This window comes from Macrotis lagotis, chromosome 3 (assembly GCF_037893015.1).
Source record: "Macrotis lagotis isolate mMagLag1 chromosome 3, bilby.v1.9.chrom.fasta, whole genome shotgun sequence".
Taxonomy (NCBI): domain Eukaryota; kingdom Metazoa; phylum Chordata; class Mammalia; order Peramelemorphia; family Peramelidae; genus Macrotis; species Macrotis lagotis.
Window position 1 is genome coordinate 302,401,187 of NC_133660.1, and position 15,817 is coordinate 302,417,003.

A 15,817-nucleotide genomic window follows, 5' to 3' on the forward strand; every position below is an offset into this window, starting at 1 on the left:
CCAGGTAAAACAACTCTGTAGTAAGACCTTGTTCATATCAGATTGGTCAATATGAAAAAAAATTCAAAATGATCAATATTGGAAGGGATGTTGCAAAACTCTGTAAGTAAGGCACTGTTGCTAGAGTGGTAAACTGATCTAACCATTCTAGAGAGCATTTTGGAACTATGTCCAAAAGACAGTAAAACTGTACATACCCTTTGATCCAGTAACACCCAAACTGTGTCTGTATTCTAAAGAGATCATTAAAAAGGCGGAAAGACTCACATATACAAAAATAGTAATACTTCTTTTATATTGGCAAAGAATTGAAAATTGAAGGAATGCTCGTCAATTGAGGAATGACATAATAAATTGTGGTATATGAATGTAATAGAGGACTATTGTTTTATAGGAAATCATTAGAGGTAGGACTTCAGAAAAGCATGGAAAATCTCGCATGGACCAATGTTGATTGAAATAAGCAGAATTAGCAGAACATTGTACACATTAACAGCAGTTGATGATGATAGCGGACTTACCTCCTCTTTGTACTTCAGGGATCAAGGACAACTTTAAAAACTTGTGATGGAAAGTGCTTTCCACATCTGGAGGGAAAAAAAACTGTGAAATCTGAATGAAGATCAAAGTTTACTATTTTCTCTTGTTTTATGCTTTTGCTTTTCTTTATACTGTCCTTTTTCACTGTAATTATGCTTTTTCTTTCACAACATGACTAATATGGAAATACGTTAACATGATTGCACATGTATAAACTATATCAGATTATGCAATGTAGTGGAAAGGTAGCATGGAAGAGAAGGTGTAGAAAAAATGTGGAATTTAAAATTTTATAAAAAGATGAATGTTGAAAACTATTTTTGCATATAATTGGAAAAATTGAGATAAAATAATATTTTAATATGCTTTTCATTCTTAAGCTAAAAGTATTTGTTGCTGCTCATTTCTTGTATGTACTTTTCTTTGACTGAGGAGTCGAATTATCTCTGCCTCTCTATCTCTGCCTCTGTCTCTGCCTTTCTTGGTGCATAGACTGAGCATCACATAGTATCACGTGTAGAAGACATCAGATCTAGGCCAGGATTGAAAAGGAATCCTTTCACAATTGACATTCCATCTCCAAAAAAAGCCTAGTATAGTAAAGAGGAGGCTGCAATTTGCTAAGTTAGTCTTCTCTGTTTCTGCTACTGACCTTCTGGTTCTTCTGAATTATGTTTGTTTGAGAACCATTGGACCTTTCATTACAGAGATAAAAGTCCACTAGGTTCTCAAAAATAGGAGGTGAGATTTTCATATTTATTTAACATCTTACCTTATAAGAAGAAGAACCTAGGTCTGCCTCTCCCCCACCCACCAAAATAAAATAAAATGAAATAATAACAATAATAATATTAATAATCATCATCATCATGATCTCTTTACTCTTATGTATTGGAATGAGAAAAGAAGACTAAATATATGTGTTGTCCATTTTCCTTTGCCATGTCATAAGAGATATTCTATTTCAAATTTATTTCTCCCCAGTGGTTGCTTCATTCCTCGCTGCATGGTTTATATCTTATCAATAACCAGCATATACTATTTGATCAATGAGATCAATAGTCCTCTGAAATATCTGGTACACATCTTCCATGAACTTCCCTTCTGAATCCGGATTTCTTACTGATATTGAGAACTATCTAATCATTAAACTGTCACTATTAGTAAGATCAATAGCTTTTCTATAGTTTTACAATATCCTTGAGGCATCACCTTTCCCAGAATCAAAAACTTGGCATATAGAAGAGTTAATATCTATCTATCTATCTATCTATCTATCTATCTATCTATCTATCTATCTATATATTAGGTTTTTTGCAAGGCAAACAGATTAAGTGGCTTGCCCAAGGCCACACAGCTAGGTAATTATTAAGTGTCTGAGACCAGATTTGAACCCAGGTACTCCTGACTCCAAGGCCGGTGCTTTATCCACTACACCACCTAGCTGCCCCTGAAGAGTTAATATTTTAACTTAGTGTTTAACATTGCCTTTTCGAAATCTGCCCCAAAAACAAAAACTCCCCTTCCTGAGATTTTCAAATTCAGTCATTGCTGCTCCTGCTGCTCCTGCTCTTCACCTTCCTCCTCCTCTTACTATACTATTAATCACAAAATCTTAATGAGAGTTTCTCTTTTTTCTTTTCCTTCCTAGAAGTTAATTGATATAGGAAAAAAATGAAATGCAAGAGGTTTGAAGGCAAGTAACATGATTATACCTTTCATTGCTCGACGTTGAATGCTCCATCTCTATTTACCATGTAGCAAGAACCTGGCAAGTACTTTTTCATAGAGTTTAGCTTAACGTACGTACTCTTAGGATGCACAGTTTCCCTTAGCTGTTGAAAACAACACATAATCTTGTGAACATGTTTGGTACGATGATGTTGTCCCAGTTTATTACAGCTAATATTCTTCTAATGGAAAGTTCCAATCTCAGCTCCGAATCTCACAAACTTGATAAAATCTGCTCGAATTTCTGATACTCTGACCAGATATCAAGATTACCGGCATTCTCCAAAGAGGAAGGGGGAAATAGGCAGTGACATTTTGGTGCAAATAAAAACATCTGTAGTTTTTATTTTGAATTGTGTTTGACCTGATGCAAGGTTCTCGAAAGGAAAAGGTTATTATTAGATGAATGTCAGACTAAAGAAGATCAAGACGCAGTAGATATATTAGGGTAATCACTAATAACTACTTCGGAAAGTTTGGGTGATGATGCTATGAGAAAAATAGATGAAAGTAATAATAATGAAATATGGACTTGGAGTCAAATGATGCTTGCTCTCTCTCTCTCTCTCTCTCTCTCTCTCTCTCTCTCTCTCTCTCTCTCTCTTCTCTTCCTTTCTTCTCTTTTCCTTCCAGTCACTCCCATTTTTTGATTTCCCTATATCTCTCTCTCTTTTACTTCATATTCCATCCTTTTTTCTCTCATTTAATTTAACAAAATGCAAAATCACAAGTGTTTTAATTCATTAATTGTAGTAACAAGAAAGAATAAGATGCTTCAGCTTCTATAAAAGGTGAACTTTATTTTGTTTTGTTTATTTCTTTTTATTATTTTCCATCTAAGTCTTTGAGAAAAATCAAATTTAAGGTAATATAATGATATTTTACTTCAATTTTGCCCTTGATTCATCCCTTCTCCTAACTGTGCCAATGTTCTTGGAAGAAATGTAAAACAATTCTGAATCCTTAAATATATTTTGGGAGGGAAAAGTATAACTTATTAATGAGATTTTAGAAAAAAGGGAAAAAGACAGCTTTACCAACATCAATTCATCTAAGTAATCAATCTTTATAATGTAAGACCTGTAAAAAATAAGGTCTTTGTATTTTAGGCAGCAGGAAACCATCGTCAAAATAACAGGTCCTGGTAAAGCCCTGTTGATGAGTCATTATATGACCTATGCAGACTCTTTCTCTATGGCTTTGTTTCTGCAAATAAACAAAGATTAACATAGGAAGACATGCCAATAATAACATGAGGCAAGTACAGTGATATTAGAATATTAGAAAAATCCCTAATTATAAGCACTGATGTGTGTTTAAATCTCAGAAGTACTGGTGATATTTATTCTAAAAGTTGAGATGAGTTATTTCTATGATTCCTGAATCTTGCCTTAATTATTCACCTTACATGGTTATTCACATAGAGAATAATGGTTGAAGTCCTTACTAAACCATTCAAAGTCCCCTGAAATTTAACCTCAATATATTTTAATTGTTTCCCCACTTTTGTCCACTTTGGTCGGATTTCCATTCCATTAAGTTAAAAAAGGAAAATAACATGAAACAGGTATTGAATAGGAAGATAAAAACATGAATAAATTTTCATTATTAGGTATAGTGCAAAGTCCTTGATGAAAATACTGAAGAAAGCACAGTGTAGGGAAAGAATAAAGAATGATTAAAAGATGAATGAACAGGGCCTACAGCAGAATTGGAGAAAGAAAAGGGGAAAAGAGGTATAGACAAATTATTTTTTCATGACTTCATCATCTTATCATCATATTACTCACTCTAGGTATGAGGCACTCTTTTTGAGAATGTTGGGTCTTCGTCACCAAATATTTTGGATGTTTACAATTCTAATTCCTCGTGCCATATGCTTTTAAAGCTTACAAGATAGGTAGCTATAGAGAGTATTAAAAAAAAAAATTGTCTAAATCTTTAGGGTGCAGAGTTCTTTGCCAGATTTATTTAGAGCTTAATTTTGCCTTAAACAATTATTTATCCTAATTGTATTAAACTTTAGAAACTTAGATAACTGATTCAGCCTCCAGGGCAATGAGGGATGATCTTTATGGCATAATTAGCTCCATGAGATTTGTTGACTAAATGGTCAGTTTTTTATGAAATGAACCAGTCCAATTTGGTCTAACTTCATATGGCATGGTATTTAGCACTTTCTCCATAAAAATCTTCAAAGTCAATGGAAATATTTCAATAGGGTTCACTGTGCCCTTTTGAATATCCCAACATCTTATCTCACAAAAATATTTTCTTCGAATCATCAAATATTAGAACTTAAAAGATCATTTTTCATATCATATTCAATGTAGTAAAGGTTAACTCAAATCCACAGAAGTTTAGGGAATACCTTCCTTAACATTATAATTTTTAAAGTATAAATATTTGAGAGTAAATCAAGTATTTCAGTTTAGACCAAGTAGCTTCAATCTACTTTAAGTGGCACTATTTGCATTTTTATATGGAGACTCCTGAACATGTTCTTTATTAATATATATTCCCATCAGACTGGATTATTTATTGCCTGAATTAAGTAAGATTTTGAATGTTTTTTTTCATGTTTTTGTCACCTCTCTATTCTTCTGATAACTGCATGTGAATTAAGTCTCTATATTTTCTAAAATATATCATTTATACTCCTCAATTTTTTCATGTATAAAATGAAAGGTTTGCATTTAGATGACTTCTAAATTCCCATCTCACTTGAAAAACTTTGAAGATGTCCATTTTCCTATATAGTTAGCAATAATTAACTTCAGAAATCAAATGTATGTACCTTCCTCGTACTATCACTTATGACCCATGGGCCACAGACATTCGTTGATAATATGAAGGAACAACAACCACAAGGAATATTGGGATCCAACCCTCATCAGAAAATAATACCTCCTATTTCCTATAGGTAATAATCTGTTGAGTGTGTCCCGTATGAGGATTGTTATTATGATGTGATCTCCCCAACTCACTGTCATCTAGAAGAGGACATTATTGTCAATTTTTTTTAATCATGGTGACTATCAAACTGCGTCCATTGTCAAATTTGTTCCAGACAGCTTTACAGACAACAAAATGAGTATTAAAATCCATTTTTACACTTCCCAGAATAACTTATTTATTCTTTCTATCTTTCACATAAGTCATTCACCATTGTAATCTAGTACAGAGTATTCATATTCTTATTGGTCTTTGGGCATAATTCCAGATTGCTCTCTATAAAGGATGGATCAGTTCACAACTCCACCAGCAATGCATTGGCATACCAGATTTCCCACATCCTCTCCCACATTAATCATCTATCTATCTATCTATCTATCTATCTATCTATCTATCTATCTGTCTGTCTGTCTGTCTGTCTGTCTGTCTGTCTGTCTGCCTGTCTGTCTATCTATTTACTGTTTTTTTGTCATTTTTTAGTTGAACACCACTCTCCCCATGAAATAGAATCAGTTTGAACTATATTGGATCTTCAGACTGTAGTGCCGAAAATCAATTCAAAAAAATCATGTCTTTGGCACCTTTACAAAGAATTCTGAAACTTCTTTAAATATCATATAGACAATTAACATTGCTAGAGACAAGAAATATATGCTGAATTTCCCCACAATCTCATAGAAGTGTCTGTATTGCTATCTCATTTAATATATTGATGTACTAATAAAGGATATATGGGCACCAGCTATAATTAAAAATTGTAACTGTTCATAGTGTTGTCAGTATTTTGCTTTTTTGGGTTGAACACATCAGAATGAGCAGTCATTCTATATTTTCCTGAGTACATCTTATTCTCCTTATGTCAGGGTTCAGAGACAAGTCCAAGCATATTAAAAAAAATCTTCTTCATTTTGATCCATGCCATCTTTGAAGGTGAAAATGGTAATAATATTTGATAAAAAAAAACCCTATCATGTTTCAGGCACTAAACTAATCCCTTTACAAATATTATCTGAGGGGCGGCTAGGTGGCATAGTGGATAAAGCACTGGCCTTGGAGTCAGGAGTACCTGGGTTCAAATTTGGGCTCAGACACTTAATAATTACCTAGCTGTGTGGCCTTGGGCAAGCCACTTAACCCCATTGTCTTGCAAAAACCTAAAAAAAGCAAAAAAAACAAAACAAATATTATCTGAAATGTTTGGAAACGGAAGCAGACTACTATAAAGTGACATACTAGTTACTTATGCGTGTATGGGATGGGGGTGGGATCTATGTATATTATTTGCCATGAGAACTTACTCTGTTGTTCCATAGCTTCTCCATAGCAGTTTTTACTTCTGCATTCCTCAGTGTATAAATCAAAGGGTTGAGTAATGGAGTTCCAATGGTATAAAATACAGACACCAACTTATCCACAGGGAATATGATTGGAGGTCGAGTATAAATAAAGATGCATGGGACAAAGAATAAAATAACAACAATAATATGAGAGGTACACGTGGACAAAGCTTTACGCTTCCCTTCTGCACTATGATTTCTTAGAGAATAAAGTATTAACATATAGGAAGTCATTAGAATTACAAAGGTTACCATGCATATGGCCCCGCTATTAGAAACAATCAATACGTTTATGACATAGATGTCAGTGCAGGCCAATCTCAACAAAGGTTGCAAGTCGCAAAAATAGTGGTCAATCACATTTGGACCACAGAAGGGTAAACTCAGTGTAAGGCAGACTTGGATGATTGAATGCAGAAAAGACCCCACCCAGGCCAATTTTACTAAAATTCCACACACCTTTGGGTTCATGATGACTGAGTAGTGCAAAGGTTTACAGATGGCCACATAGCGGTCATAAGCCATGAGGATAAGGACCAAGACTTCCATGCATCCAAAAAAATGCATTATAAAGAGTTGGGCCATACATTCATCAAAAGAGATAGTCTGTTTTTCAGACAGGTTGTCGACAATCAATTTTGGTGCTGTGGCACTAGAGAAACAGAAATCTGAAAAGGACAAATAGGTCAGAAAGAAATACATTGGGGAAGCAAGTGTGCGACTGGTTTTGATTGTTAAAATAATGAGCAGGTTTCCTAACATAGTTGCAGTGTAGAAAATCAAGAAAATGACAAATACTATCTTCTTTTTCACTGGATCTTCTGTCAGTCCAAGAAGAATGAATTCGGTCACGTTGTTTTTCATTTCTTTTTCTTCAATGAAAATAAGATATAAGTTAGAAGTAATCATAGCATAAGTGGAAGAAAGCAGCAAAAGGAAAACAGACAAAAAGATTCTATGTTACAGAATCATTGTCTATTCTCAAGTATTTAAATTTATCTATTGTAATTGTACCCTAAAGAATATTCCAAGGAATGATACGAAGAACACCCATTTGTCATTATCTATGGCAATTCTCTTTCCACATTTCTTGGACTTATTTATTTATAAAGAAATAGAAACAGATAATAACTCACTATTATTATTGAAGTTAATACTTGGTGAAAATTGCAACTTTCCTTGCTTATTTCCTATTGACCTGATAGAATCAATCTTAGTTTTCTGCTATTACAATATTTCATAGGTTTAATTAAGAAATTCTCCCTTTATCAAATCTGTATTCGTCTATCTATCTACATATATGCATATCTGCATAGAGCAGCTAGGTGAAGGAGTGGATTGTGTACTGGTTTCGGAGTTGGGAGGATGGGAGTTTGAATTCAGCCTCAGACAATACCTTCTAGCTGTGTGATGTTATGCTAGTCACTTCACCCTGGTTGCCTCACAGTGGGGGCCATCTTCAGTAATCCTGATTCATAACCAGTCACTGGGCCCAGATGGCTCTGGAGGAGAAAGTTAGTCTATTGACTTATCACAGCACTCCCACACTCCAATCCAGTTCTTGTGCTTTTCATAGCATCACCTCCCTGATGTCATAGCCTTATTTGAGAATGAAGGGCAAATATCATAGACAGATGGATGATAGACAGATGATAAATAGATAGTTGGTTAGATAGATAGATAGATAGATAGAAAGATTTCATAACTTATAGCCATTGTTTCCACTTCTGATCTATGGAATAAATTGGGGGATAAAGCCCCTCTTTCTATATTAAAAAATTCTTCACTGCTTCATTATGTTATCATCTCCACCCTATATCAGTTTTAATGAAAAGAATTCCTAACCAATTAAATCAATAAATGTAATACTATATGTAATACTATAGTACAGTGTACTCACCTATTTCATTTTCAGTTCAAGGAGGTCTTACAGCTTTTTAACATTATTTCTATAACAAAATAAATTGGATTGAATACAATACTCAATATATGGTCCAACAATGTCAAGTTCCAGCATGATTATCAAAATTCTCATTTTGGAAAGTATATCTCCTAAAATTCAGCAACTGTTTCAATATGCACATGTAAATACATGTGTAGAAAATGCTGTTAAAGTATACATCCATAAATAAGTGTATAAGGATATATTCACATTTAAATCATTTGTAATATGTCATTATTGTCATACCATTCATTTACTACTGTAGTGACCATATCAAAATAAGAAATAAGATTAACTGAAATTCATTGTTTCCAGTTTATTCATACTTCTTTTGAGAATGATCCAAACTCATCCTTTTACAAAATGTTTTCTATATACACCATGATTCAAGTCATTCTCATTGATTAAATTTCAAGGAATTATTTCTTTCCCTTTTGAGAACATTAATGTTCATTTTATCTAATAGAGATGTTAATAATTTCTGTCCACAATTTTTCCTTTTTATTAAGAGGGAAAATAAACAAGTTTCATAAATGTTTATCTATAACTGACTGTACAGAATATCTCATTCAAATTCCTCATTTTATAGGTGTAGAAACTGAGTATAAAGAAATTTCAGATGACTGTTTCAAGGTGATTTAGATAATTAAGCGAAAGAACCAAGTTTCATATTTTTGGCATTTTACTCTAAAATTTCAGTCATTTTAATAATTTACTATCCTATCTTTCAAAAAATTAATAAATACATTTCATAAATGGTCAATGAATAGGCAGTTTGTCGGTGAAGAATTCAAAGAAATTTATTGTCATATAAAAATTCTTTAAATAATTGTTGATTAGAGAAATACAAATTAAAATATCTTGAGATATTTTATGGAATGAAGCATAAAGTAACAATTATTGAATGGAAAGTGGAAAAATTAGAATATTAATTCACCTTTTGTGGAATTGGGTGCTGATTGAAACATTTTGAAGAGAAATGTGGAATTATGCCCAAATAATTATCAAAATGCTTTTCCCCTTAATCCATTAATACTTACTTGATCTATTTTCAAAGATGGTTGAGGGGCAAGAAAAAGGACCTGTATTTTCTAAAATGTTTATAGTAGCTCTATTAATGGTCACAAAAAAATGGAAATAGCAGTATGCTCAATTGGTAAATAACTGAAAAAATTGAGATGGAATGCCACTTTGCTAATAGAAATGATAAACTCAGTGATCTTAAAAACAAAGCATGGAATGGTGTACATGAAATAAGGAAGAGGAAAATGAGCAGAATTAACAGAATATTTTATAAAATCACAGGAATATTCTTCTATGAATGGTTTTAAGAGAATCTTCCATTTTCACTATTATAAATACCCAAATTTACCATGAAGAACATATAAAAATGCTATCTGCCTACAGAGAAAGGATTAATAAAATAAAAGCATATATAAAATTTTATATATATATATATATGTGTGTGTGTGTGTGTGTGTGTGTGTGTGTGTGTGTGTACATACATATACAATTATACCTTTATGTGTGTAATGATAACCATCACTGGGCAAGTGGGAAAGGAGGGAAGAAGAAAAAGTACATGACAATTTTATTATAAACTTAAAAGGATTAGTAAGCTTTACACAATAGATTTGTTTCAAGGACAATTGTCTTTTTTACTATATTCTGAGATGATGATGCTTATTTTATTCCAAACATTCAAAAAGTTCATTTAAATAAAATTACATCATGCAATGGATTGAGATTGATTATATTGTCTATGATTTGTCAAAATGAAAATATGCTGATCAAATATATTATATTGACTATCATTTGTCAAAATCATAATACATTCATCAGATGTATTGGAATCTTTGAGGTTGTAGATGTTGGGTAAGAAGAATATTAATGACCAGAGAACTTATCAGTATTCTCTGATATTATGGGAACGACTCAGTGATGCTAGATAAGAATGGTAATAGCATAACAGAATCGATGTCAATTAGAGTCAATTTTTTGAGTTCAAATCTGATTTCAGACACTTGCTCTCCATATAAATCTGCTCAAGTGCTTTAATCCTGTTTGCATCAGTTTCTTATCTGTAAAAATGATTGAAAAATAAATGGCAAATAGCTATTATCTTTGCCAAGAAAAATTTGTATATGATCACTAAGTCATACATAAATGAAAAAATGACAACAAATAAAATCATAAATTCTACACTTTTCCTCCCTTTTCCAAATGAGTTTGTGACACCTCATAGCAAATAAGAACAAAAACTGAAATTATTCAATTTCTCTATTTTTATTTATTTATTTCCTTAGCTGATGTATGAGCTCCAGAGTAGAACTGTTATGAAATTGTAGACAAAAAATTTACACTGTGAGAAGAAAAGGACAGGGAATGTTATAAGGAGAGAAATAATAATTGCATCATTAAATTACTTTCTGAAAGTAAACTAAAAGTGACCTAGGCAGAAGAAATTTAGATACATACTAAATATCTTATATCATAAATATTATACAGTCCCTTAAATTTGTTTAAGCTTTTTTCAAAAGTAAAAGCAACAGTTTAGCCCAGAAGAACCTTGAATTTTGTCTGGGGAAACAATCTAATAATTTCTATGATGAGATATCTGTACAAAGGAGCATCAGACTCTGATTTTCCTAGAAGAAACGACTGAGATAAGGTTCATTTTTAAATTATGGCTCCCATGTCAAAATTTTATATAACCAAACTTTGCAGTTCAAAATTGTCATGCTTCTAATAATATTAACTCATTACTAGACTTCACTTTCCATCTGCTACAGTGCCTAGGATCAGTTTTTTCCCCATACTTATATTGACCCAACTTATAGGACAAAATTGAACTGTTTTCATTTCCTTAGTGGTTCCCATGTTTCCCAACATTTTGTCATATAATGGAAATCATATTCCACTCAGATCAATACATGATTTGTTGTCATGGATCCATTTAATACTATTTTGTATTGTGTGTGAATTATAAAATCCAAACTTGGTGAATAAGAAAGACACACATAATAACATCATTAAATTTTTAAGTAATGAGAACAATAAAGAAGGAAGAAAAGGCAAAAAAGAAGAAGAAGAACACCAATAATGTGGAGGAGGAAGGTAAATCATTAAATCAAGTGGTTTGGAATGGGATAATTGATTACATTGAAAAGCAATGTGTGTGTTTTTCTTTCTTCATTGTCTCTTTCTCTAAGTTGTATTTCAGTGATAAAACCATGAACATTTTTTAAAAGGATTTTCATATTTGTGATATTTTCTTAATTGTGATATTTATCAATCTTCATTTTAAATCTTTGGACCCTGACATTTTTTTACTTATTCAAGGAAAATAAAATTAATTAGTAATTAATCTCATATTCCCTTAGATTATGAATCTGAATGTTCACTTTTCTAAAGGACAAAAAACAGATAGAAAGAGAATAAATCCCTTTAAAGGATAGGCATCTGTTGTCATAATCATGATTTTTAACTGCATTAAACAAATGCTGAAAATAGCAAAGAAAATGATATTGAATGATACGTAATAAAACATTGAAAAGCAATTACAAATAGGATAATAAAAACTGACTCAGAGAGAAATCTTGTCTAAGTAATAGGGTACAAAAGAGTTACAAAAGAGGGTACAGAAGAGTTCTGAAATAAGTCGGGTCATATAAAAAATTAATAATGTACATTAAACGGAGGAGCATTCCTTCAGATAATTCATAAAAGTTATATATAGGGTTTCCTTCCTCTTGAAAGAAGGGGAATCTGGGTGTCATTAGATGGCTTATTTGAATTTGTTAAGTTCCTCCTTTCAGGAAATAAAAAAAAAATCAGTCTCACTATGACAAATAGTTTGATTTTTTTTTTTTTAGAATCCACAAAAGGGAAATTTTAGGAGGTTCCTACCTTTGTCAGTAAAAGAATCAGGAAAATTTTACCTTCTAATTCTCAAAATTTTAGAAGGAAAAATGAGTAACTTGAGTTGAAGTATCAACTTATTCAATGGTTCCAATATCCTTTATATGTTCTGCTCTCTGCTCAAAATGACCAATATTACTCTATAATATTCAGATTTCTTTTATCAATTGAATCACAGTTTTTGAGTCCAGAAGACTATTCCTAAGTATCCAGGGAAATAAGAGAACTTATCAGAAGTTAATCTGATATTTGTCTAAACAAGAGCAAATATCTGTGGTCTCTTAGTGTGAGTTGGTCCCAGCACATGACTGTGGCTCATTTGGGAATAGGAGAATGGAACCTTTCATTTATTTTTCTTTCTTTCTTGTCTTGAGAATGGAAAGTCATTTTACATCATTGTTGCATAGGTCAAAGGAAAACAAAACAGATCATGGTGGAAAGTTGCCAGTGTCAGAGTCTTGTCTCAGAATAATTTTGTAAGGCTTCCAATGATTAATTATACCTCACTTACTTCAAATTAGTCCTTAAAAGTTTTCTTCTTTGAAACCTCAGTATAAACTTTTAAAAGGAGTTACTTCCATTCTCTAGCTATGAAATAAGATTACACAATTTCTTATTTTCAAAACTTCATAAGGAAAGGGGATGAATTTTTCACATGCTGGGGTTTCCTCTCTTTGTTCCTAAATTGTGCTTCTGTAATGATTATTTAGAGTAAAAAGAGTATTTTAAAATCATTCAGAGAGTTGACAGCATTCTTACCTAAGTCCATGAACTGAAAGAATTACCTCTTGGTCTCAAAGCCTTGACAAATAAGAAAATTGACTACACAGGCAAATAACATTTTCCAGCAAAAATCAAAGTCCCTGATGAATTAACTCTTTGAAGCCAGGCCTCATATAAATTCTGATGTCATCATTGTTTATGTTTTATATTTTTTTGGTTTTATCTTTTCTTTAGAATTTAGAATATAATCCTGCCAAGACCAATCCTATAAGAAAGAAAGCATACCTGCCTGCTCATAATGATCACATAGGTCAAGGCTTTGCAGATAGCCGCATACCAGTAATAAGCCACGACTGTGAGGATAATCATATCATCAGCAGCAAATATACATATATATGTAATAATGATTCCAGACAGCAGACATAAAGTTATGCTTACTTCTGGAAAACATATTTCAAGGAACCTATTGAAAACTGGAGAATGAATGCAGGGTTATGAAACGGAGGTCTCGAGTTGAGTCCAGAGGAGGACTGATTGAAGGAATTGAGAATATTTTAAATGTACCATGCAAGAATTAATGATTTGTTGTTATTTTAAGTATCTGGGGAATTCTTAAGTCAATGAAGGATTTTTTTTTTCATATTTTTGCTATCAGAGGATAGAACTGAGACCAAAAATAAATTTTGACTGAGAGATTTCTGTTTGCTTTAATAAACAGCTGTTCAAAAGATTGCTCCTTACAGAGCTGAAATAAAAGTAATTTCTTCCTAAGAATTTTGTAGTCAGAAATCATATACAGTTTTGGATTTTAGGAAGTGACATTTGAATTCCTTTAGAGCATTTTATGCTCATTTGATCATTGAATTAAGTATTTTCCCTGCAGAGAATAATACAAAATAAAGAAATAGATTAATAGGTAAAAATATGTATTTAGTTATTGCAGACCTAGAGTAAGTCATTACTTCCTAAACTAACTGAATTGCAAAGGTTACAAAAATAAAAAGAAACCAGGTATACAAAAAAAAATGTATTTTCAAAGATGGAATGACTTCCAGTTACATTCATCCAAATAAATAAACTTACCCCCAAAATCTGCAGATAGAATATAAATTTAATAAATATTATGTATGACTATGAATCATGTGGAGGATTCAAGAGTATAAATTGGTTATGTGACTTAGAGAATTTTCCATTATATTTTTCCAAATTGTCAGTGATTTTGAAAATAACAGAATTTGAAAACAAGGCTTGAAAACAAGGAAACTAAAGAACATGGTAGAATCTACAAATTATAACCCATGGGGGTATTTTGAGAGCCTATTTTATTTTCAACAAAGTGGTAATAGTAATAAAGACAGCTAACATTTATATAGTACTTCAGGTTTCCAAGGTATTTAGCATGTTATTTCCTTTCATCTCCACAACAATATTGAAAGATAGATACTATTATTATGACCACTTTACTGTTAAAGAAACTGATTTGAAAGAAAAGTGAGTTGCTCAGTGATTAGAGTCATAATCTTATATTAAATGCAGAATACTATTTTTAAAGAAATATTTGGATAAATACACTCACATTTACAGCAAGTAACTTATAAAAAGGAGAATGATTTGCTTTCAGATTTTTAAATGAAGAAAAAATGCATCATGATATCAGTTATTAATTGTTAAATAGTCAAAGAACAGCCTCAGTGATGAACCTGAATAAGTTGGGAAATAAAGGGAAGGATACTTCAAGACCTTCTTAGAATTGCCGTAATTAGGCAATTTCAGCAAAATTGTACTCATAATATTAACCCTGCTCTCCATATTCCTAATATGTATTTCTCTCTATCTCCATCTGTCTGTGATTGTCTATTTCCTCTTTTTACATCATATTTTTCTAATCTTAATACTATTTTATTCTTCCCAATTGCATATCAAGAAAAATTTTTATATTAATTTTTAAAATATTTTAATTTCCAACTTTTCCTCTCTTCTCACTCCCACCCTTTCCTTTCCCATCACCCTTTTGAAAATGATAGGCAGTTTGTAATAGTTTTTTAGCCTGTATTGTCATTTAATCATATTAGTTTCAAATGTAGAAATAGAAACTGATACAAAGGGAAAAAAACAAAACATTTGTAAAAATAGAGTACTTTAACAATATATTTCAATATTCATTCAGAGTCCATCAGTGATGGAAAGCATTTTCCTTCATGAATCCTTTCTATATTTTGTTGATCATTGTATTGCTGAGTCTTTCACAGTTGATCATTTCATAATATTGCTGAGAGTATGTAGTATACTCTCTTGTTTCTGATTCCTTCAGTCATACTTAGTTCACATCAAATTTTCCAGATCTTTCTGAAACCTGCCATTTCAGTATTTCTTATAGAAAAATAGCATCCAATTAAATTCATCTAACACAGTTTGTTCTGCCATTCCTTTATTGATGACCAGGCCCTGATTTCTTAAATGTTTGCCATCATGATAAGGGATGCTTTTATATAAAGATTTTTTTTTCACTTGTGGTTCTTTTTTTTTTCCCTTTCCCCAAATACTTTTGGGATAGTAGTTGCACTCTGGGTCATAGAATATGCTCTTTGGGCAAAGTTCCAAAGTGTTCTGTAGAATGGATGAATTAGCTTAGAACTCCAAAAGTGTATTAGTGTTCCAATTTTCCCAA

General features: G+C 32.0%; 1 protein-coding gene across 1 annotated transcript; it reads right to left on the minus strand.

Moving 5' to 3' along the window:
• Positions 1 to 6,503: 6,503 nt before the first annotated feature.
• On the minus strand, positions 6,504 to 7,427 carry LOC141517025 (olfactory receptor 4C11-like). Its single transcript, XM_074227963.1, has one exon. The coding sequence runs from the start codon at positions 7,425 to 7,427 to the stop codon at positions 6,504 to 6,506; it is 924 nt and encodes a 307-aa protein (XP_074084064.1).
• Positions 7,428 to 15,817: the final 8,390 nt, after the last annotated feature.

Coding starts and splice junctions, on each gene's coding strand:
- LOC141517025 (XM_074227963.1), bottom strand. CDS start 7,427: ATGAAAAACAACGTGACCGAATTCATTCTTCTTGGACTGACAGAAGAT.